At 43.8% G+C, this 24,881-nt stretch overlaps 1 protein-coding gene across 3 annotated transcripts in view; it reads right to left on the bottom strand.

Annotated features, from left to right (window-relative positions):
- LOC308296971 (vinculin-like) overlaps positions 1-24,881 on the bottom strand; it is a gene marked incomplete at its 5' end in the record, with an annotated part of 47,206 nt that overhangs the window by 2,197 nt on the left and 20,128 nt on the right. The window contains 16 exons of one of the 3 annotated variants that reach the window (XM_080740344.1): positions 2,445-2,621; positions 4,757-4,948; positions 5,801-5,925; positions 6,427-6,729; positions 7,492-7,600; positions 10,497-10,646; positions 11,248-11,376; positions 12,389-12,588; positions 14,679-14,869; positions 16,079-16,254; positions 16,505-16,658; positions 17,646-17,793; positions 19,089-19,179; positions 21,998-22,158; positions 23,190-23,312; positions 23,903-24,011. In XM_080740344.1, the coding sequence (XP_080596470.1) occupies positions 2,445-2,621; positions 4,757-4,948; positions 5,801-5,925; positions 6,427-6,729; positions 7,492-7,600; positions 10,497-10,646; positions 11,248-11,376; positions 12,389-12,588; positions 14,679-14,869; positions 16,079-16,254; positions 16,505-16,658; positions 17,646-17,793; positions 19,089-19,179; positions 21,998-22,158; positions 23,190-23,312; positions 23,903-24,011 (2,538 nt within the window). The remainder of the gene's footprint in view (positions 1-2,444; positions 2,622-4,756; positions 4,949-5,800; positions 5,926-6,426; positions 6,730-7,491; positions 7,601-10,496; positions 10,647-11,247; positions 11,377-12,388; positions 12,589-14,678; positions 14,870-16,078; positions 16,255-16,504; positions 16,659-17,645; positions 17,794-19,088; positions 19,180-21,997; positions 22,159-23,189; positions 23,313-23,902; positions 24,012-24,881) is intronic. The other 2 variants (XM_080740345.1, XM_080740346.1) reach the window with 2 other exon arrangements.

The raw sequence follows: 24,881 nt of genomic DNA, 5'->3' as shown, positions 1-24,881 counted from the left end.
TGACGATTGTCACTCAAATAATTGCGATAAACGATATAATTGTATTTTTGTCATTGACAATTACATTTCTGTTTGGCTTTTAGGCTTTGAAGTTGCACATGGTAGATATGACACATAACCTAAATATACAAAGACATTACTGACATATTTGACAACTTTATACTTAAAAACAAACATTGATAGTGGAAATAGCAGATTTACAAGCTCACAACGCGTCGCATCGCAACGCGTTGTGAGCTTGTAGATCTGCTATTCCCACTATTCCACTATTTTTTACTTTAAAAAAAATATAATAATATATGAACATTTTTCAACATGGAAACAATTATGACGATTATGTCAAATAATTGCGATTAGACGATTACCGGTATGTAATAATTATGACAGCCCTACTTATGGGTCCTCACCAGGGCAGGAATTTCAGGGAGGCCATGAAGGCCATGGCCGTCGTTGCCCCTCAGTTTGGCCTTGTGCCCCTCCAAAATATGGCATGCCCTGAGGCCACAGTGGCCTTAATGCCCCAGCTGACTGTACCACTTTCTCATGTCTCTTTCTTGTCATGTAGACGCCAGTGTCTTTTGTTGAATCCCCATTTTTAAAACAATCCAGTGTCTTTGATGTGTGCAGGGCTGAGCATCAGATTGTAAATACCATTTATTTATTTCATAGCAGATATTCTAGATATTAAATGTAACCCTTAAATTCAATTAATTATTTAAATGGACTAAAATCTTGTTGTATTTGTTGGCCTTCCTGCCCTGGCATTTGGCCTTTGTGCCCTCAAAAAATGGACAACACCAAAGGCCAAGTGGCCTTGCCTCTAAAATGATGAAATTCGAGGCCTGGTCCTCACTCAGGATTTTGCTGTGTACCTCATTGGCTGAGACATCTTGAACTAGTTTATTCAACAATAACGCAAGAAAAGTTTGTTTAGCATGGTCAAAACTCAAAACACATGATGAAAACATTGTTATCCAAAGACATTAAAATGTTAAGATTGCAAAGTGATTTTGTAATAAAAGCAAAATGGCCATTGTAACAGCAATTAAACAAACACAATTAGTTTGTGTTCTGCAATGAGCTGCATGCAGCGTGAATACAAGTTAGTGCATGTTCACCCATGACAAAGCCTTTCTTGTCATGTTGCTTTCAGTTAAGCCTCAGTCCATGTGCCCTGTTTGCCAGAGATGCAATGATGATACAAGGCTGACCAGAGAGTCTCACTGCCGCCTTCTCACCACAATTAGCTGAAGGTTAGGTCTCAGGATCCCTGGCAGTTAGTACCATACAGTGATGTGCATAGTGGTGCGGTGATCTTAGTCTGACACATTCAGACTAAGCAGGCGAAGAAGCAGTTTGTGAATGGCAAGCAACCAGGTAACATCCTTACTACGTTACCCATGAGTCTTTGGGAGACTGTCATCCTTGGCTTCACAGGTTGGCCAGACAACGAGTGACTGACAACGGCGATAGCCAGTCAGAGCCACTGACGCCCTCCGTTAAACCACTTTACCAAATCAAGAACATAAAGGGAGGGACTTGTGAAGCCAGTACCAGTTTATACATCCAGGGCAAACAAACACATTTGCCATTCCAACAATCCTAAGACTTGTCTTGACTACTTTGTTACACGCGGTGCCGCGCAGCAAAAATATCCGGTCTACATGCTTACAACACGTCACACTGCAATGTGTCGTGAGCTTGTAGATCAGCAATTTTTGGAACTAAGTATAAATCAGGCTTTAAACCTTAGTGCAACCTTAGCATAACATCAGCATAAAAGTGTCAAACAAGACAAAGTAGGGGTCAGAGTGTGATGCAACAACAAAACAGCAGCACCAGCAGCCACAACCAGTTGTTGAGTCCAGAATGATGGCGGATGCAGAGCGGAACGTTCCTGCACCTACTGTACAGTGCAATGAATATCGTTGCCAGTGACTGATTCTGTCAGCCATCGTGAATATGAAGTCCAGGGCGCGTTGCTGTACCTTGCAGGAGCCTTGTGTGTGCGTATGCATGCGTGCATGTGCAATAGTGTGTGTGAAATTGCAATATCTGGATGCATGAATGTAAGATCTGTGTGTGTGTGTGTGTGTGTGTGTGTGTGTGTGTGTGTGTGTGTTTACCAAACCTGGGTCAAATATTATTTGCAAATTCTGAGTGTTTGTTTTAACCTGCTTGGCAATACAGAGGGCTTAATGTAGCTCTGGTCCATAGCGTTAGAAGGGGGAACTCTAAAGCTATGGACCAGAGCCAGGTTTACTGAATGAGAAGAATTCAGGTAGTGACAGGTGGTATATAAATTAGGGCTGTGCGAGTTAACTAAATTATGCTGTTCCTACTGAGTCGAAACAAACACTAAGAATGATCTGCAAATCCAGGTCTGGCGTGCATGTACAGTATGGTGTGTGTGTGTGCGTGCACATATGAGTGCATGTGCAGACCTTGCTGGACCACTTGCGCGCCTCCTGGTGCAACGACTGGGCGGCGGCCAGAATGGGTTGATTGACAAGTTGGCTGGCCGTCATCATCAGCAGTTCTGGCTCATAGTCATCCTCCCCATCAGTATACTCATCTTCATCATCTACCTCCCTCTCCAATACTGCCTCCTCATCCTCAGGCTGGGGGGTGGGGTGGGAGGGGGGGGGGGGGGTGAAGGAGGGATTGAGAGGAGGGGAGGGGGAGGAGGAGGGCGTCAGAGGATGGGAGTAAAGAAAGAAAAGGGGGAATGTGTGGAAGAAGGGAGCAGGTGAGGAACGAAGCCACGGAGGGCAGGAGGGAAGAAAGCATTGAAAACATTTAAAGGCCCTTAACGCTCGTACGGGTGTTTTCAGTGACTATGGCCCGAACACCTCTTCTCAGGGTTGTGTGGGCAGAAGACAGCTCCCTCACACTCCTATCAGTTTTGCTGCAAAAAAAGTCCGATTTACCTAGACTAGAGGTTAAATGAGCGAGAGTAACTGAAAACACCCGCGTGAGTGTTCAGGCCAGGGATTTGGTACAGCATTAGAAGAACAGAGGATGGAAGAACAGAGGACAGGAGGTCTACAGGGGGAGGAGAGACGGATACAGGCATCAGGGAGGAAGAGGAGGAGGAGGAGGAGGAGGGGAAGCAGAGTTGCATGTGCAGACAGAGCAGGAGGTTTTACAGGAGGAGGGTACAACAGAAGAGGAGGAGAGTGGTCTGGGAAGGTGGGTAGCAGGGTGATACTCTACACCTCACTGTGGATCAGCAGCAGCAAAGAAACAATCCCCAACATGTGTGCTTGGCGTCCTTCAGTTCCAGCTCGTTTAGCGGAGCCTTGTTTCCACACACAACAGCGCAACTCCATTCGTTTATAACAGCAGCGTTTTAGGGCTTCCGGCCAGACTGGAGGTTTAAGGCGTGTGAGTGACTGAGTGGGAAGTGGGCACACTGTCTAAAGCCTGTGGAACAGAGCGTTTCACCTCCTGCATCCTTGAAATGAGTCGTCTGTTTGAGACGCCCGACCCACCGATCAGAACACAAGTGTGAATTTAGAACACCAGCAGAGCTGAAAGAGTGAGAGAAGGCAGCAAGAAAGCACCAGTCCTGAATAATGATAAACCATTTGCACGGACTAGCTGCTCCTGCACAAACTACAAACACACACACACGTCACGTAAGCACGCACACACACACACACACACACACACACACACACACACACACACACACACACACACACACACACACACACACACACACACAATACAAAGAAATAGGAAACATTAGCATAAGGTAGCCATTAGCCAATAAGACAAACATACGATACATGTCTGCTCCACTGTTATTATTTCCAAATGTTTAGTTGACTAGTCAGAGAACCACACCGTCAAGATGCTATAAGGGCTTCTGGGTTGATTTGATTGGATTTAAATATAGCAGGCGATTGGTTTGCAGGGAGGAGTAATCTTGACAAAAGTGGTTCTCCGCCTCTCTATCGCTAAGCCTGAGTTTGTACATAGTTGCGCCGCGCGCAGGTGTCACGCACTGAAAACAGCAGATCTACAAGCTTGTAGATTTCAAGTATTTAACTTGGGTTAAACATAAAAGGTATGTGTTCTAGGTACTGTATGTGTATTAATCCGTTAGTGAGCCTATAGTACAGTACATGCGGACAGGACAGCTCTACCAGATGACCAGTTTCCAGCTTTTCTCTGAAATTGGAATCGAGACACTGATCTCCACATTTCAGGAACAACAATGTTTCGGAAAAGTAACAGTTTAGTTCTGAAAGGAAAGACATATCAGAGGACACTGTATCACTTCATCACATGATAGAGAGAAGAATCCTTAGCTGACTATGAACTACAAAATCCACATTTCTAGTCAGAACATTTACACACCTCCTACTTAACTAGAAAGATGAGTTAGCGGAGCAGAGTATCTGATATTAAATAAACGCATCTTTGCTCTGAGGCCAAGAAACCAGAAGTAGTGATCATGTGCAAAATGTACCTCACGTGCAAAATCAATAATCCTGATTTCGAATGGTTTCTTGATCACAGAGCACAGACGCAACAAACAAAGATCACGGACAATATTTGGAGTTTTATCACGCGAGCAATTTCCACCAAGGTTCAACATGACTTCAAAGTGAGTATTCAAACTGTGTGTGTGTGTGTGTGTGTGTGTGTGTGTGTGTGTGTGTGTGTGTGTGTGTGTGTGTGTGTGTGTGTGTGTGTGTGTGTGTGCGAGTGTGTGTGTGTGTGTGTGTGTGTGTGCGCATGCCACACTGACCTTGCTAGACCACTTGCGTGCTTCGTCGTGCAGCTGCCTGGCCGCCACCATCATGGGTTCGCTGAGCACCTCTCCAGCCTTCTGCTCTGGGAACTCCTCGTCCTTCTCCTCTGGAGGAGGGGGGCGAGGCGGGGGCACCTCCCCTTCTGGCAGGGGAGGCTTGGGGGGAACCTGCTCGTCACTGACCTGCACGCACACACACACAAGCACGCATGACACCAGGGACGTGCAGAATGTTAGAGGCAGGGGCTGACATTTCTAAAAGGGCCTTTTTGGTGGAAATATCGAAAATAGCAGACCTCTAAGATCACAACGCGTCGCAGCGCGTTGGAGATCGACTATTTTCGGTGAACTAAGCATAATCAAGAGAATAATGGAGATGTGGCGTGGATGTGGCATGGATTTCTACACAGAGAGGGCAATTCTTTCAACCTAAGATGCTGCATTCAAGTTCAGGAGAGTTTGGACAAGGCAATTTTCTTGAATGCTGCCTTCAGGTATGGCATGGAAAGGGGGGCATTTGTATTGCTTTCACCATAGTAAAAACTGCATTCATGGTCTGGAGGGCACTTTTTATAGACTGATAAAAGGGCAGGGGCTCAAGCCCCCTTTAATGTCTATGTGTGCACGTCCCTGATGCACACACATACAAGCACGCATGACAGTGTACGGTATGTGTTAGCCACGTAATAGTGTTTTGATGGGGAAAAGACTAATAGATTCTCATTCGATATCATCTGTACTGTTACTGGAAGATCTGAACAAATGAGAAACGTTAGAGTAGTTAACCCTTTGAATGTTTATAGAGAGAACGAGGCAACTGTAACTGTCAAAAGAGTTGGGCACTCGAGGGAACAGCCTTTATTTAATGACCTGAACCACCGTGGCAGTGTATGGAATGATCTGCAGTAAAATGGCTTTATCTCGGAATCTATCTCCAGATTCTTGTTGCGTTCTTGTTTAAAATCGCCAATTTTATATATTTTGAGTGTTTGTGTTTGGAGGCAGATTTTACACCTCAAACCAGAGTGTACTTACGTGGAGCTGGTCCAGATCAGGGGGTGGAGGTGGGAAGTCAGGCTCCTGAGGCGTGAAGGCTTCTCTGACCTTCCCCACAGCAGCCAGTATCCTCAGGCAGGAGTCCAGGTAGGCCTTCTGGAGAGCTGGAGACACGAGGAGAGTAGGGATGGGACGATAATCATTATTATCGTTTATCATGATAAAAAAACACAATAATCATATTGTGGAGATTTCAATTTATCGTGAACGTATCCTCCGTCATGCACTGGGATCAATTCAACTTTTTATTTGCCGAGCAGCATATCTGGTACCATTTAAACCCTCTGTAATTGGTAAAAGTAACAGACCTGGAAATAACGTACTTGATGGGGGTTTTTTTCCCCGCTCTCTACCAGATCTCTTTGCCAAAAAATAGCCGATCTACAAGCTCACAACGTGTCGCACGCGACGCGTTGTGAGCTTGTAGATCGGTTATTCTTTGGTAAATGTTCCGCCCCAGGATAATGGATGTTGGGCATATTTTGAATATCGCAACAATATCGTAAATCGCAATTTCTTTGGTCACAAATCGTGACGTGAAGCCATAGTTTGAGTGGAAAAAGTGCCTTTGACCCTGGAAGTCCTTGTCAGATTGTGAGCCGTACCTTTGTCTTGAATGTTTCCGGCCACCGCCTTGGCGTCCATCACCATGGGTGAGATGGTGTGAGACAGGGCGTCCGATGCGAGTTTCACCGTGTCCCGGAACCGTGGGTCCTCGGAGTTCTCCACCTCCCTCTTTGCCACCAGCAGAACACGATTAGCTCGCCTAGCTATGCTTGTTGCCCCGGCAACAAGCATCTGGGGTTGGACATTGGCCATGGCAACACGGCACTTGTCAATGTCTTTCTTTATAGCTTCCTCTGAGGCGTCTAGCAGGGACTTGGTGTCTATAGCCTCATCCACCAGACCTAGGAATAGATAGGCACAGGCATGCAAACAGACACACGCACACGCACACGCACACACACACACACACACACACACACACACACACACACACACACACACACACACACACACACACTAGGATTATATTGATGTTGGCCCACTGAGGTAAGTAAGATACACTGGTTTCACTTCCGGACTAGCCATTTTATTACGTTAGTCTGATATTATGATATCCCAGAACGATCTGTATATCTCCCCCCCCCGCCCCACAACAGCACTGACCGCGATCAATGGGGCATTATGCTAAATCACTTATCTGTATCGCAGGACAATTATTTTTTATATCTGTTTACATCTGTCTTTCATAATTGCAGAGACGTCTCCACAGAGTTTTGTCTCTAATGGGCTGCCGTAAAAATGCAAATGACCGCTACATCCCACCCGCCACTACACCTGGTTAATGGATGGAATAACATCAGATTACGGTAAGAAAAGAACGAGTCCAGAGTTCTCCTTTAATTCAGTTGCCTGATGGAGACACTGTTCAGTTGAAGTAGTGCATCAATAATGTTTTGGTGGCTGCAATCCCTACCAGTACGTGATTAATTCCCTTCAATCTTCACGTGTAGACTACCTGTATCCTGCACCTGCGCTAAAACAGGTTGGATGTCATGTGCACACATCTACTGACTGTGCTTTCAGTTAAGGAAATACATTTGTCTATCCCAGAAACCCCAGATGTTAATAGCAGTAGAGATGTCAGACATAAAGCACAGTCTCACCAGTGAGTTTTTCTACATTGTCGATCCATTGGTTCTTCATGGTGTCAAAGTGCTCATACGCTGCTTGGTTTCCGGGGTTCTTCAGCTGGATGCGAGCAGCAGACGTCACCTAAATATGAACAACACACATACCGGTATCACACTTGACTCCATGCTGTCTACACTACATCTGGTGACTGTAGTCTTTATTTGATGACCAATTCACGCCACCAGCAGTCCACGGCGCAACGCTGAAACAATACATCAGCTGTGTTTGTGTGGCGCGTGTGTCTGCTGTGACGTTGAAGAAATGGACTGTATGGGGTAGCACATTTTGAAATCAAAGATTTAAACTAGCATATGTAAATGGGAAAGGAATTAATATTGAGAGACTATGTGACCTCTTTATCAGTTAAAGTGATTTCATTGCAATCAGACAACCTGCCCAGCAATGCAACAGGTTGTCTGTACTCCACATAAACAGGGCAGAGAGCAGCTGGTGTGCAGGTTCAAACAGAGCTGTCCTGGTATTTATGTACTATATCGTCGTTGTCGGGTGGAAACCTTGTATGTCCAAAACCGTTGGTTTTGCAATTATCATTTGAAAAATGATCTAAACTAGTGAAAACAGCCGATCTACAAGCACACAACGCCTCGCACCGCGAGGCGTTGTGTGCTTGTAGATCTGCTGTTTTCACTACTTTTGTGCGACGGCCTTGTGTGATGAAGCAGGGCGTTACTTTGCGAAAGAACGTACACATTTGAAACTTGGAGATACGAGGTTTTCACCCGACAACAACGATATGTTGTAGTTTGTATATCGACCTACAACTGCTACAAAATGTAATATTCGCTATAAGCATACAGCAGTACATTTCTGTCAATTGCAAATGTTGATTGCTTGTGTGTCTAGTCCATGGCCAGTGAGCGCCACGGTGCTCAGCGAACAGTTGCAAGCAACAAAGCACAAAGACGGGCAGGAGAAATGCAGGCAATCTTATCTCACCTCCGGCGGCTTGTTTGTAAACGATTTATACATTTTAGGCATTAAATATGACATAGCTTTCCAATCTTCATTAATTCCACATGCCCAGCTGCTAGTAAAATCAAACCTCGGTTCGAAGTGGAGCCGTGAATTTGAGCAGTTCCAGGTCTATGTTTTTGATTGAAGTGATTTGTAATTATAATCAAAATCTACAAAGTATTTACAAAATAAATAACTTTTGAACGGCTCTTTGAAAAGAACGGATCCCAGAGATTCGGCTCACTTCAAAGTGACATAAATCCCATCCAAAAAATCGGCTCACTTCAAAGTGACATAAATCCCATCGAAAAGATCGGCTCACTTCAAAGTGACATAAATCCCATCCAAAAAATCGGCTCACTTCAAAGTGACATAAATCCCATCCAAAAAATCGGCTCACTTCAAAGTGACATAAATCCCATCCAAAGAATTGCGCATGGGCAGATCCTGTTCATTCTCGACTGGACACAGACTCTGGTGAGACAGGACACACATTGCCACTCAGAGGGAGCCCATGTGCTCTGCACACGGCTCCAAAAAGCTAAACAAAACGTCACAGTTTCTATACAGCAGTGAAGCACCCGTGGAAATGCCTGCTGGTAATGCCTTCTGGACCGAATGCCTGGCATTCCACCCCGGAATGCCTGCTGCAAAATGACACAAGCAATCTTTATAATCTTAATGAATAAGCATAAACAAACTGCTTCACAAGAACAATGTGGGTTAGGGTGACCAGACGTCCCGGTTCGGCCGGGACTGTCCCGTTTTCAAGCTGCGTGTATCGCGGTGTCCCGACAAATATCTCTAAAACACTAATATGTCCCGGTTTTCAACATTCACTACAAAATTGTCCCGGTTTTCGCCAGAATTATAATAATAGTAGCTGTTTTCAGTGGTTGCATAGACATTTAACATGTTTTTTTTTTCATGTAAACATGCTCACCTAAACAATCAGAAACATGAACAATTTCTGTGCGTGTCTGAATTCAACACTGAGGCTGTTTGTCAATCACTCACTGCCTGTATGCAACCCTGCTGTGTTTGTGTGCGCATGTGAGAATGGGCACATTGGCGTGATACCTGGAACACTTACACTTGAGTTATACTTGGCCACGCATCGCAGCGTGCACCTAAAATAGTAGATCTACGAGCTCACGTTGGTTGCTATTTTAGGTGCATGACAGAAGGGTGTGGAAGGTAGACCGCTCTCTCGCATCGCATCAGGATCAGGGCCCACTCAAAAATCTCAGATGGGTGGGCCTCGTGCATTACTCAATCCATTGTGTTCCGGCTTGTTCCGGATGGAACTAACGTAGTACAGTATACTTTAACCAAGCCCCCAGAACCGAGGGGGAGCTTTGAAGCAAAATGGACATGGTGGCCGTTTGAGGTACTGCAGTTGGGGCTTCTAATCATGAACCGTAATGAACGACGCGCGTTCATGAATTAGAGCCCGAGCGCGTCCATGAACACAAACTATGACGCAAAACGCGTCACAGAAGTCAAATAGTAGCCCCACTACGTCACGTTTCAGAGGCGTCTCAAACACGGAAGTACGCTTCATGCGCTGTTTTGTTTTGTTCTGTGTTGTCTTTGTGGACTGTCTGTCGGCAGCTTGAAAAAAAAGAAAAGAAAAGTGCACTGGGAATGTGTTATGTATTATTATGTTGGATTGTTTACACTGAATTAAAAAAAAAAAGATCCTATTTATTGTTATCACAAAGAAAACGTACGTTTTTTAAAGAAGAAATACCATGGCATTATTTCGTATTAATGTTAAAATCTTAGTGCTTTGCCAATTACAGTATTTGGGGGCCACTTGCAATACCCCCGTGGCCCACCAGTGGTCCCCAGACCACAAGTTAAGAACTACTGCCTTATATACAAAATCAAATATACAGTACTACTGTATATAAATAGCTTATAAGACTGCAGCGAACAGATGCACCTGTGGTGTTACAGTGCTACTGTATATAGATAAGTAGCATATGAACAGACGTACCTGTGGTGTGAGCTCCCTGGCGTGTTTCACAGCAGCGTGGATCCCCTCTACTGTGCTCTTATTGGCCGTTCCCACAGCGGCGGCCTTCTCCGCGGTGGCCCCCAAACGACCTGAGTGAGCCTCGAAGTTCCCTGCGCGTTCCTCGAACACCTACCACACACATGACCTCTGTTACAGTCACATTTCTTACAACGTAGGCATTTAGCAGACGCTCTTAATCCAGAGTGATTTACAGTAAGCGAGGTAAACATGACGTAACACATCAAATGCATAGAAATAGTAATTTAGAGCCCCTTTTTCCACTACAGGGCCGAACCAGAAATAGAACCAGAACTTTCCAGAACCGAGAACTTTCAAGAACCCGTGAAGTTCCGGGACCAAGTTCTGCTTACGTTTCCATACAACCAGACCTAACCGGGAAGGTCCCAAAAAAAAGAGCAGCAGCGCTTCAGGCCCCGCCCATAGTTTATTACTACATCAAGGGCAGCACCTAAAAAAGGTTCCTAGAATCTTGTCTGAAACAGGGCCGTGCGCTATGGAAACAAAAAAATATATATATATTTTTAACTATCCTCAAGGACCAGCCACAATATTTATAAAGGAATTGTTCAAAATTTTCATTTCCAAAGAATAACAGTTCTATAATTAGCTTGGCTATTTTCTCTATTCGTCGTATGAAGTATAGATGGGTGGAACAGATGGGTCTATGAATGAACGAACCACAGCAGCTTGTTGTTGGAACACCACTTACCTCCTCTCTGTTGGGGGTCTCAGGGGGAGCAGTCGCAGACACAGCCAGCAATTTGATAGGAGTGGTGGTGTCACTGAAGACGTCAGACACTTCCTGGGTCATGACCTCCTGCATACGACCCTTCAGGTCCTGTTAAAAACAATGCAGACCACATGTGAGTGAGCCTCCATAGATGGAACATGGGACATGCTATGCTATGGCAATGCTGATGAAAGGATGACACATTTTCAGTTTACTGTGAGCATGCTTCACCTTATTAGCCACCAGGTGGCATCCTTAACCAATAATGACTACTGTATGTAGGAATAGTCTCTATCCTGAACATTCAGCGAACCTTACACTCTCAGAAAGTGTGAGCTTTGAAAAAGAGAGGGGGGCTACTACATACTCTCCGGGGTGCTTGGTGTAAAAAGGTTGAGAACCAATGGTATATAACAGATATACCATTGGTTCTCAACCTTTTAGATATACTACATAGCAGGGGTGCCCAAAAGGTAGATCGTGATCTACCAATAGATCACAAAGGCTGTGCAGGTAGACCACATGACATAACCCTAAAACATAATTAAAATATAAAAAATATATTTATAAACAAAAATCACAAAACCTCTTTTTTACATCTGTCACTTGAATCAAGGTGACTTGATTGATTGACATCAATAAGGGCCTGTCAACTCCCTTGATGGCTTCTAAAGTATGGCAAACCTCGCAATGCAATGCTTTGTTTTCAGTAGCATAACAAAGAACCCCAAAACATAAACATTAGACTAACCTAAGACTTCCCCCCCACTATTTCCCCATTTCTTTGTCTTTGTAAGGCCAGTGCCGCTATTCCAAAGCCCCCTCAGGTACATTGATTTGGGGTGGGTAGTTCATGTTGAGCTGGTCATTTTAAAAGTAACACTCATGTCAAGAAAAGTGTGGGCACCCCTGCTATATAGGGTTCAAGTGGTTAAGAAATGCATTGATTATTCACGCAAGCAGACCGTGGTTCCACTTACACTTGTAGTGCCTGTAAGCCTTATGTCCTGTGTGTGTGTGTGTGTGTGTGTGTGTGTGTGTGTGTGTGCGTGTGTGTGTGTGTGTGTGTGTGTGTGTGCGTGCGTGCGTGCGTGTGCACACGTGTGTGTTTACGCTATACCTTCAGACTGTCCTGCAGCTGTGCAGCTGTAGCGCGTGCAGGAGGAGCCTCGGCCTCTCCTCTGGCGGCCATGTCGGCGAGGGACACCATTAGGGCTTCGGTTCGGTCGGAGCGTCCAATCAGGTCCTGTCTATATGGTCCTATGAGGCCTCCTGCCAGCCTCCTCCCCTCCCCCACCATGCCTCTGATGGCTGCCTGGCCTGGGGAAGGGTCACAGGTCATTCTCACGCACTTCACACTTGGCTGCCTGATTTCACACAATCTCTCTGTCCTTGTCCTTGTCCTTGACATTGTGTCTGAGCAAATGGGAAAACTGCTATGTTGGCCCTTTAGTGGGTATGACAGAGTGAGCTCACTGTGCTGGACAAAACAAAGTATTCATTATTATCTATCAGTAATGATTGCTGCATTCATAAAACGTGCCAAGGAAATTAAGAAATGTTTAGTCTTAAGCAAAAAAGGAAATGCTATTGCATGCATTAAGTCCTGGTTGATGTCAGACATCAAATAAAGTTATAGAGAAAAATATGTGATGGAGAGAATTACACAAACTCAGTACAAGAAGAACTGTTTCTTGAGAAATGGTAGAAATGGACTGAATATGGAACCCAACAAAATGACACCACGGACATTTAATATGGACTAAAATGTGACATTTCAACTGTTGTAATGATGTACATGTTCTTAAATAAAAAATAAAAGAAAAAAAGGTTATAGATATATAGTGATTGTTGACATAAAGACAACAGCATTACGTGGGTACCTGTATTGAATTGTAGTCTCTCACATTCTGCTCCATATGGAAGCAGGGGATTTAAGCAAAACAGGGGAAACAATCAAACCACAAAACAGACATAGGGCAGCAGGCAGAGCGTTCACTGAATCAGTCAGTCGGTCAGTCAGTAGTCAGTCAATGAGCTCTGTATGAGGCGAGTCACTGCAGGTGTTTGGGGAGATGGCATCAATCGTCACGAGGGGCACAGAAAGCAGGTTGGGCCTCCGGGTGCTACGTTACAAACTGAGGCATTTGTCTCTCTCTAAACCCCCCCTTGGGCCCCGTCTATAGCCTCAAATCGCTCACATCTTTCATGATGCTGCAACTGTCCAGCTAAATGCACAAGCAATGCAAAGTCTCTTTCTCTCAGTCGCTAACACAGCCACTTTCACACGCTATCCAAACATCAATAAAAGCTGACAACAGGTATGCAAGGTCTGAGGTTTTAATTTTAGACCCAAATTGTGATCTCACCCCTCCCCAGGGGCAGCATTCAACACCACCGTCACCAGGGACGTGCAGAGAATATTAGAGAGGCAGGGGCTGACATTTCTAAAAGGGCCTTTTGGTGAAAATATCAAAAATAGCAGACCTCCAAGCTCACAACGCATCGCACTGCGACGCATTGTGAGCTTGGAGGTCGTCTATTTTCGGTGCTTGATACCACACTGAACTGCGCATAATCAAGTCAATACTGGAGATGTGGCGTAGCGGCATGGATTTCTACAATGAGAGGGCAATTCTTACAACATAAGATGCTGCATTCAAGTTCAGGAGAGTTTGGACCACGAAATTCACTTGAATGCTGCCTTCTGGTGTGGCATGTAAAGGGGGCATTTGCATTTCTTTCGCCACACTGAAAACTGCATTCATGGTCTGAAGAGGGCACTTTTTTAAAAGCGGCTCAAGCCCCCTTTGATGTCTATGTGTGCACGTGCCTGACCCAGGGTTCCCACACATTTTTACCAATTAATTTCCAAAACGTTTCCAAAAATCTTCCAAAATACCGTATTTAAACCAATTTCCAGGACTATATAACAATAATTCAGCTCAATAACAAGTCACTTACTCCTATGCACAATGCCTAAAGACAGGTAGCGTATGCCAGTGGTTCTCAACCTTTTCAGGCTGTGACCCCCGAAATAATCATATTTTAACTGGGGACCCCCCACCCTGACGAGCACTAAGAGTTGAGGAATTTTGTATAACACGTTTCTATTGTGAAAATAGCAGATCTACATACTCACAACGCCTCGCGTTGTTGTGAGCATGTAGATCGTCTATTTTCACAATTTCTGCCTCTAATATTTGACAATTTGGCCGATGTTTAATTTGTCATTTCAGAGGTATTAACAAAATCAATCACCAAAGACAATGCATAGCTATTTTTTCCAGGACCTTCCAGGACCCTTGATCAATTCCAAAACTTTTCCAGTACTGGAAAGATATTTTTCTAAATCTCAAAATATTTCCAGGAATGTCATGACCATGGGAGCCCTGCTGACCACCACTCACCCACTCCTCTGTCGTCCACCCCGGGGCTGTTGACCCAGCGCAGGGCCTGCTCCATCTTGCCCTCCAGGGTGACGGCGGGCTTGGCTGGCCTCATGTTGGCCACGGCCCGGTTGGTCTTGGACTGCAGGGTGAGGAGTGCAGCGCCGATCTGCTTAGCCAACGCACGGGCTTCTGGACTGTCACCTTTACCCCTGAGAACAGAAAAACAGACAGAGCTCAGTCTATAGAGGTAGCCATCCGCCCGAGTCAGGAACAAGCAGAGCCTGTTTAGTCTCACGTAGGCACATGATCGGAGATCTTTGCCTACCGTCTGCCCGCCTACGCCTGGTGACATTTAAATAATACAATGTATGGCTTAAAATTGGGTGGAAATAACTGCATTGCAGGACCAATACAGAGACTTCAGGATGGATATTGAGATGGTATCGGACTGGTTACCAAAACAGTAGGCGTGGGGTTGTTAGCAGTGGTTTTCTCTGCTGTTCAAACCACTACATAGAAGTTTTCCTATGTAGAGGTTAGAAGATTTCCCCAAATGTATTGGTAGGTAGAGATCTTTGTCTGGCTACGCAAGACTAGAGACTGTTCTATACACACCGGTGTTGCAAACCGAAAACAGCAGATAGGCCATTCTCGGTGGCCGACACGATGCGCAACAAGTATAATGAATCCGGTATTAGGTTTTCCCTTCACCAAATTCCCCTTTAAGCCTAGAAAACATTTGTCAACTGTTGGCATCATACAGATGTTCTTCAGTGTTCATTATTTACAGTACAGTATATTCAAACAGCCCTCCACCACACCAGGTCCACCAGAGTTATCAGATATATCACCACACCCTACACCAGTGTTTCTCAAACTTTCAAATTTGAAGGCCTCCCCTTAACTCTGACAGTGTACAAATGGAACCAAATGGACTCATTAGGGTCCATTTGGTTCCATTTGTACACTGTCAAAGTTACAGACTTGTAAGGGTCAATTTAGACCCCCATAAAGGAACCTAGAGAGTCCCTGAAATCCACTTTGAGAACCACTGCCCTACACCACACCCAGCACAACAAAGGGTTCGCAACCTGATGGTTGGACTGATGTCCAAGACTGACAGACAACAACAACACACTGTCCTTGTCCAGGCAGGGAAAACACGCCATTTAGTGATGGCATGAGGCTGCAGTTTGAATCTGCAAAAAAGAAGACCCTAAGAATTACTCAAATGTCACTCACAAGTCGTGTGCGTGCGTGTGTGTGTGTGTGTGTGTGTGTGTGTGTGTGTGTGTGTGTGTGTGTGTGTGTGTGTGTGTGTGTGTGTGTGTGTGTGTGTGTGTGTGTGTGTGTGTGTGTGCATGTGCGTGTGCGTGTGCATGTGCATGTGAGTGTGACAAAGAAGAGAATAAATGTACTGTCTGCGTAGCTCGACCAGTCTGGCAGTGAGGCCTGCGATCTCGCTGATGGAGCGCAGGATGTCGTCCCTCTCTTTAGGGTCTTCACACAGGTCTGCAATACGCTTGGCCTCTGCTAGCAACGCCCGGATGTTCTCCTCTCCTTCGGGGCCACCGTTGGGATCAGCCAGCCAAGCCTAAAGAGTGCATAAAGTATGCAACATCAATTCTGTTCACATCCACCGACATACAGTACATAAAGTATACTGTAACAAAACACATTGAGCCCTGTGCTGTAGGTGAGGCCGTTTCTTTACCACATAAACCCTAGCATCCCTATTCTGGGCATGTCATAATAGAGCTTGTATTTGATGAACACCTGTGGTTCCAGTAGGAGACACAAAGAGTCTCCTACTGGTATTGCGGTGTTGTGTGGCTCAGACTGACCTGTGCAGCGTCCATCCTCCTGGCGATAGACTGCTTGGCATTGATTAAAGCCTCCAGTCTGCGGGCAGCGCTGTCCACCTTTCCAAACAGCAGGTCTAGACCCTGGGAACACTGCAGTGCACGCTGTACACACCCTGGGGTGGCACCCTGACCCCTAAAGAAGACAACACACACACACACACACACACACACACGCACACGCACTCACACACACACACACACACACACACACACACACACACACACACACACACACATTACTGCATGACTACAGTACAACGTAGCCAGACAACTATTCCACACACAATCTCCGAATGCTAAATAGAGACTGGAACTACAGTACACCTCCCGAAATCCGAGGAAGGAAGCTGTCATCTGTTTCCGACCCGTTCACGTAAATATCTTTAAATTTATTTTTTTACCGTAAGTTCCATTTTTGCTAAGCAGCAAGCTATATGCTTAGATGATTTTGATTTATATTAGGATACATTTGTGCACAGTGTAAGACAAAACAGAAGTGGGGAGGATGATTCACATCCGCTTTGTCGCTTGATCATTTTCGGAGCCTCTGTGCTCCTGACTGTGTGACGGAAGAATTTGAAAATTATTGGAGGCACAAGGTCTGGCTTGCGAGGAACAGCTTCGCTGAAGATTACAGTAGAACAACAGTAACAGTTCTCCAGTCTTGGTCACACTACAACCCCATTCCTACTCGCTTGAAACGGCTGCAATTTACAGGTATATTTATTTATTTGGGTGTCCATGGGAATGGCTGTCGATTTCGAATGTCAGCATATTTCGTACCTTCAATATGACATCATTCTACCTTGTCAGGAGGCCTGCATTGAGTGTGTCACTCATAACTGTGTCACTTCAGTTATGACGGTGCTTACATATTAAGATATGTTAGTTCTATGGACAAACTGTTGCTCCTATCAACAAAATGCTTCATGAAAACAATGTTGGTGTAAGAAATTCACTGGAAAGAGCTCTTGTACGCTTACTGGTGGAGTGAGTTTGTGTGTGTGTGTGTGTGTGTGTGTGTGTGTGTGTGTGTGTGTGTGTGTGTGTGTCAGTTGAGGCTGAGTCGAGACAAAGGCCAAGACAGCATGCGATACAGCGAGAGACTGATTGTGTTTACCTGGAACGCAGATCTGAGATCTGCTCGGTCATCTGGCCCAGAGCCTTAGCGGTTCCCAGAACGTCTCTCCTTTCTTTCCCAGCACACAGTTCTCCCACTTTGGCAGCCTCGTCCAGGATCACACGTATGGCAACCTCCCCCGGGTCTCCTGTGTACAAGGACACACCACAGCGTCGTAAATGTAAAGCACTGACCACGTTTATCAGAGGACAAGCGATGATAGCGTCACCGTCTGGCAGAAACCTCGTATCTCCACAAAAATTATTTGAAAACTTTAGTTCCTAGTTACTTTGCAGATATAAATTATTATGTTATAAAACATATTAACGACTTTAGCCCTACTTTATACATAGGCTATTTGAGAATAGCCTATAATGTTTACTTTTGGTACTTTAAAGGGATATTCCACTTTCAACAGGGAGCAGTGGAAGGGCTTCTCTCCACATACACACCCATTGTAACTTCAAACTCCATTTTAATCATGATAGATTGATTAAAAATTATTTTTTCGAGTGACTCATACTACCCTCCTAATACGTGAGCAGGCCATGTTCTTTCGATAACTTCTTTCATGTATTTTTAATAATTATTTGGGAAGATGGAAAAAATGAAATACTAAAAAATTATTGAAAAAAGTTATCGAAAAAACACTGCCTGCTCACATATTAGGAGGGTAGTATGAGAAACCAGAAAAAAATAATGGGTGTTTTTAATGAATCTATCATGGTTAAAATGAAGTTTGAAGTTACAATGGGTGTGTGTGGGGAGAGGCCCTGGGCCTGGAGGACCTGGTAACATTTACATCAAATATCTAAATATTAAATCAAGCAAATTAAAAACTGTTCAGGGTGTTCATAAAAGCCTGATTAGATGATAAAATTACCCAAGGTTTTTTTGAAAGTGAAATATCCCTTTAAGTACATTCTGATGCCAATATCTTTGTACTTTTACTCAAGTACCATTTTGAACACAGGCCTTTTACTTATTAGTATTTTTATATTGTGGTATTGCTACTTTTACTTAAAGGAGTAGTTCACCCCCAAAAATACTTTTTTTCTATTGATTACTCATGCCATGGAGACTAGAGTTCAATAATATTTTTTGGTTTTTGTCACATTCCTAAGACAACAATTTGATTTGAGTAAATTTACCCCCATTGATTCCGGATGGTGACCCGTTTCGAAACGGGTCACCATCCGAAATGAATGGGGCTAAATTTATTGTTATCACATTTATGTCTTAGGAATGTGACAAAAAACTAAAAATATTATTGATCTCTACTCTCCATGGCATGAGTAATCAATAGAAAAAAAGTCATTTTGGGGGTGAACTACTCCTTTAAGTAAAATATGTGCCAACTGCCAAGGATCCTATCCATAGCTGTGTGTGTATTGCAAAATGTTTTTAAAAGAAAACATCCGATCTTCAAGCTCAATAACGTACCTGGTTGTCCATGAGGGTCTTTGAGCCAAGCTTTAGCTAGTGCCATCTTAGACTCGATCAAAGCTAGAGACCTTTTCATAGCCTCCATGTCCTGAAGTGAGAATGAAACAGAGCATCATGTGTACCTTTGTCAAAAACCCAGTCCTGGACATGAAATAAGTTACAGCATTCAGATTACAGAAAATACCAGCATCACTCAAAGCAATGCCGTTTACCAACAATTCCAATGACTAAAAGCTTCAGTTCTTGTTTACTGACGATAAGGGCAAATCCTAAGAAATCCTAACCAAAAATATATATATTAAAAAAAAACACTATAAGATTTTTTTAAATATCAAAATAGCAGATCTACAAGCTCACAACGCATTGCAATGTGATGCGTTGTGAGCTTATAGATCCTCTATTATTGCTATTTGGGGGTGTTGTACAACTAGTGCTTAAGTGGTTAAATGTGGTATGTGGTAATCAACGTGGTTGTTTATACAAAATCTATAATATGTCGATTGTTGTTGATCTATAAAAGATAAAACAAATTATCGAAGAAACAAGTCAAGTATTTGATTAATTGAAAAAGTAACCGATGGAATGATCGCTAAGAAAATAATCAATAGTTGCAGCAAGTAATGAGTATTGTCTCAGATGTCTAGCCATGAGCTCTGTGGAAAAGAAGCCGTTTGGAGACACAAACACTTTTTCCAGCTCATGAAGCTCTTATAGTAAATGGACCGCTCAATATCGTCCATCTACAGTGGATGTGCGAGGACATCAACCAGCTTATCTATCTATAATTCATGAACTGAGCAGACATGCTGGGCCATGGTTTCTCACGCACACTAATAAGGGCTTACAACAGGCTCATTTGAAATATGCAGTGTATACACAGTGCACAAACAAGAACCCGTACGCACATCCCACACGCATGAACCTAAACACAAACATGTCCTTAGCTGGACAAGTTGTTAGCTGGCTATTAACATGCAGTGATACAGTTTAGACTTCTGGAAAAGAAATCCCCCAAAAACCACATCAATGAAAAATCTCAAGCTGATGCGCCAAAGAGTATCAAAACGTTCCATCAGATTACGTTTCATTTGCACATTGACTGGCTCATCGCAAAGTGAACCAATGCCAGAGACATGAAGACAGTTGAGTAGAATTAGCAAAGACGAGAAAGAGACTAGACTTAAGCCAAAATTATACCTCACACTTTTTTGAAAAGTGTGAAAATCAGCTATTTTCGGCGAGAGTCATGGCCCTACGAGAAAGTATAAAAGTAGCCATCAGGAGCTGGAGCAGTTAATGGCTATTTAAAGTCAGTTATAAGTCAGTTATCAAGCTTAAAAGTACACAACATCATTATTCAAGTAACGTATCGTAGTTCATATAAAGACACACTGAGTGACAAAATGACACATACTGGACGTATATTATATATATATACCGTATATATAGCATAATATAGTGATGACATATACTATTTATATATATATACAGTACAACATCACACGGGCTACAGACAGGCGAGACAGCCAGCCAAATAAAACATTCACCACACACTTACTTTAAGACAGTAAGTACCGACATGACGGGTTATGAACATACAAACATTGACCCTTCCTCACACATCCACATGCTGCAGCACTGCGGAGGGGATCGGAAACAGGCTTACCTTCTACAGGGAGGAAAAGAATGGAGGAGGAAGAACAGAAAAAAAGAAGAAGAACCAAGAGTTATAATATCAAGCAAAAAGAAAAATGTGGAGACAGAAAGTAAAGAGACTGAATACTGTGGGCTGCTCTCTGCAGAGCAGAAGGACATGGAGATGAAACCTCGGCTAGCTCTGGGGCAGTGCGTGCTACAACGGTGTCGCTTGCTGAAAATAGGCGTTCTACAAATCGCAAGCGACATCGTACGACTGTGTATAAATTAAGCACAATAATAAAAAAAGACAAAATAAATTAATTGATCTATGAACTCACAACGTGTCACATTGTGATGCTGTGAGTTGTGTGTAAATATATAGATCTTAAAGGGGAATTTTGTAACCTAGGGTTCAGTTTATTTCCCAGTTCAGATTAAAAACTACGGCAGGGTAAAAACAACCGCACAAGACTGACCTGCAAAGACAAATCAATAGAAATCAAGACTGACAAACTTCACTTGACTTGGAAGAAGTGAACTTGAACACCCATGGTCATTGAAGTAAATATTGTACCCATTCTTCGCAAGCCACATATTTTCAGAACATATTTTTCAGATAGACAAATCAGGAGGAAATTATCTTTGTTGGAGAACTACAGTACAACACAGTCTAGATCTAAAAACATGATCAATAGGATGTTTTCGAGATCTGAGGTCAAATCGTGTCCATTTAGGAGTACCATTTCTTACAAGTGGCAAGGCGTGGGATTAACTACGGTATATTCTAAATAAATTCAGGATCTTTACTCAGTTCAATACATACAGCTGCAGCTAATCAAATGAATAATGGGTATGATCCTGGCATTCTAAATAAGGGTAAAGATAGGGCAAAGTTTGAGATCACATAAGTGATCACATAAGTTAATTTAGGAACATTTTGGGGGCGGGGTAAATTATTAGCGTTTTATTGATCAGACGTTCGTTTTCATGAGAATTAAAGCACACTTTGGATGTGTGAACTGCATCTTTAAAGTTTAACTGGAAAACAAACAACAAAATCAGCCTAGGGTTTCACGTTCCAAGTGGTTAAAACAACTGAAGGTGAGCTGAGGGAGAGGATGCTGAGTTTGTGTGTCAGTGAGTGAGTGAGTGGGTGGTTGATGTTTAGAATGCAGGCTCAGGGCCGAAGGTGATGGCTGAGAAAATGTCAAGTGAGTGACTCAGAGGGCCAAGAAGTCCTGGCCTGGTCTATCTATGTCCTGTCCTACCTTGTTAGCCCAAGCATCTTCATCCCACGTGGTGAGCTGCAGGACTCGTATTATCTCGTTGATTTCGGCGCTCATCTTTTCAAAGGTGAACTTTCTGTTCCGCTCTGCCTCCTCCACGCCAGCCCCTCGACTGCTCTTGGTGGCCACGAAGATCTTAATGGCTGAGGACAGGAATACAAACACTTCTTACTGTAAGCACTCGACCACCCCAGCATCCGTATTCTTGCGCTGCGACGCGTTGTGAGCTTGTCGATCGACAATTTAGACGCATAGAGCCCTGAGCGACTCTGCTCAACCATACTGTATGTCATTTAAGTGGTTAAGTCAGACTTGTGCTTTGACGCAGGACGGTGTCGTGGGTAGAGGATAGCCAACCTACAAGTACGAATCGCATCTGTGATGTGATGTGAGCTTGTAGGTCTTCTATTCCAACACAACGCACTCACAGCGCACGACACCATCGCATGACGAAGCATATATTAATCTTTATGATGTCACTAAAACCTCATAAAAAGATTACGCTAACAAAGCTTACACACTTAAATATACTGTATATATACACTGCATTTTTTGAAAACTTTGGCTAATTGTTACCTATAATGTTACTTAGGGACGCCAGGTTTAAAGTGGTTTAAGAAATTACATTAGGTTTAACCCAGAAATACACTAATACACCTAATGCATCAATATACTGTATCAAGCACAGTCTTTTATACAGTAGTTCATATTATTTTTTCCCCTCTTTTTTATTCATCGTAATGACGGCTATTTGTTTTTCAATTTGTTTTAATAATGTCTCCTGTTAACAACCTTAACATGGCTTCTATGCTAATACAATAGAACGTGGTATGGTCTGAATATATATGCATAATTGGGAGTTGTAAAACACATGTGAGCCAGTGGGTGGTGTGTGTCAGTCTGACAGACCTACACGGAAAAATTACTGTAATTATCACTGTTGCTATAACAACTGTCGCAGCCTTGTTAAGCCAGATATTATTACTACGTCAGTCGGCGGTGTCGTGCATCGAGAATAGCCAACCTACAAGGACACATTGTGTGTTTCTGCCATTTTCAGCCTGTCTTGGGACGGAGCATGAATGTCTTTAAACTACTCTGTACACACACGCACGCACGCACGCACGCACGCACGCACACACACACACACACACACACACACACACACACACACCTGATATGAGGACAGGCAGTAGCTGTTTGATGGTGTTCATGGAGTTGAACAGCATCTGTCTGTGTTCCTGGTGAGTGAGCTCCTGTTGCCTCTCTTCAATCATCTTTGACATCTTGGTCATCCCTGAGGAGAGACAACACACCTTGTATCTCCATAATGTCATCTCTTCCTTAAATAAATGAATGCAAATAGCTTGTATATCTGCTATCTTTGAATAGCCAAAGTATAAAATACATGTCAGTGGGACTGAGTTACTAGGGCCCAAGATGGAGGGGTCTTAATTATGTTATACTTTAGCTATTGAAAAATAGCAGATATACAAGCTCACAGCGGTACCGAGTGCCGCGTGAAAATGTGTGCAAATCTTTGAATATATGTATTTTGTAAGCGAACATTTGTAACTCAAACTTTGCTTCTGGGTGGTCCCTGGAACTAGATATTTTGAGATGGGGGTCCGTGGCCAAATACATATCATTTTGGGGGTCCTTGACATGAAAAAGTTTCAGCACCACTACTGACACAGAAAGGATTTTAAACATTGAAAGACTTGGACAAATAGTTTCACGTTTTTTCAAAAATAGCAGATCTACAAGCTCGCAGCCGCGCTGTGAGCTTGTATATCTGCTATTTTTCAATAGTTAAAGCACAAAATAATGCGGTGAATCCTTGTGCCCAGGGCCCAGAATTTGGTGCGACACCCCTGCCTGCTTTACCTGGCCCCAGGTTCTTGGTGTAGGTGAGAAGGTCCTCCATGCTCTCCACAACCTCAGCTACGGTCAGATACTCCAGGATGCCTTTACACACCCGTATAATCTTCCGCACCTAAGACACGCCGCAGACACAATCACACTGCATCAACACTTTCAAATGCATTTGGGCTGACTGTGAATAACATTGTAAGAGACAAATTCGAACCATCATAATTCATTAGGAGGCATAAACCCAATCAACTGTGCACTTTTTTCTTGGCAGCCCTTGAAGTCACGGCAGAGCTTGTGTGGTGTATTGTGTGTGTGTGTGTGTGTGTGTGTGTGTGTGTGTGTGTGTGTGTGTGTGTGTGTGTGTGTGTGTGTGTGTGTGTGTGTGTGTGTGTGTGTGTGTGTGCGTGCGCGCGCGTGCGTGTGTGTGTAGTCTTGTGATGAATGCCTTGTGACTGAGGCTGAACTGGGCTGTCAAAACGGTTCAAGTGAGTACAGTAGATATTGTGAGCATCTCAATGTGATTCCACTTATGGTGTTACCCTCCTAGATACACATACACCACACGAACACACACACCACACGAACACACACACGCACGCACGCACGCACGCACGCACGCACGCACGCACACACACACACACACACACACACACACACACACACACACACACCACATGCACGCAAGAAGCACGCATGCAGTCACTCTCTCTCTCTCTCTCACACACACACACACACGCACAAACGTACACAGGCAGAGTTAAGCACGGGAAGATACTGTGAAAACATTCGAGATTGCGTTGCAGTACATAAAGTACTTTATTTTTATGGAATATCACAGAACATAGAAAAGCTGAAATAGCTAACAGTATTAGTGCTGCTCCTACGGTAATTTGATTTATTTATACAGTTCACACGGTCATTTACTTAATGCACAAATCTTCCTTGGCCAAATGGGGATTCCCCCTTGGGTAAGTGATAGATGTTGTTAGTT

This window comes from Nannobrachium achirus, assembly GCF_963921795.1.
Source record: "Nannobrachium achirus genome assembly, chromosome: 13".
NCBI classification, from domain to species: Eukaryota; Metazoa; Chordata; class Actinopteri; order Myctophiformes; family Myctophidae; genus Nannobrachium; species Nannobrachium achirus.
Note: the sequence above shows the minus strand (reverse complement) of the source record. Positions and strands in the feature narration are given on the sequence as shown.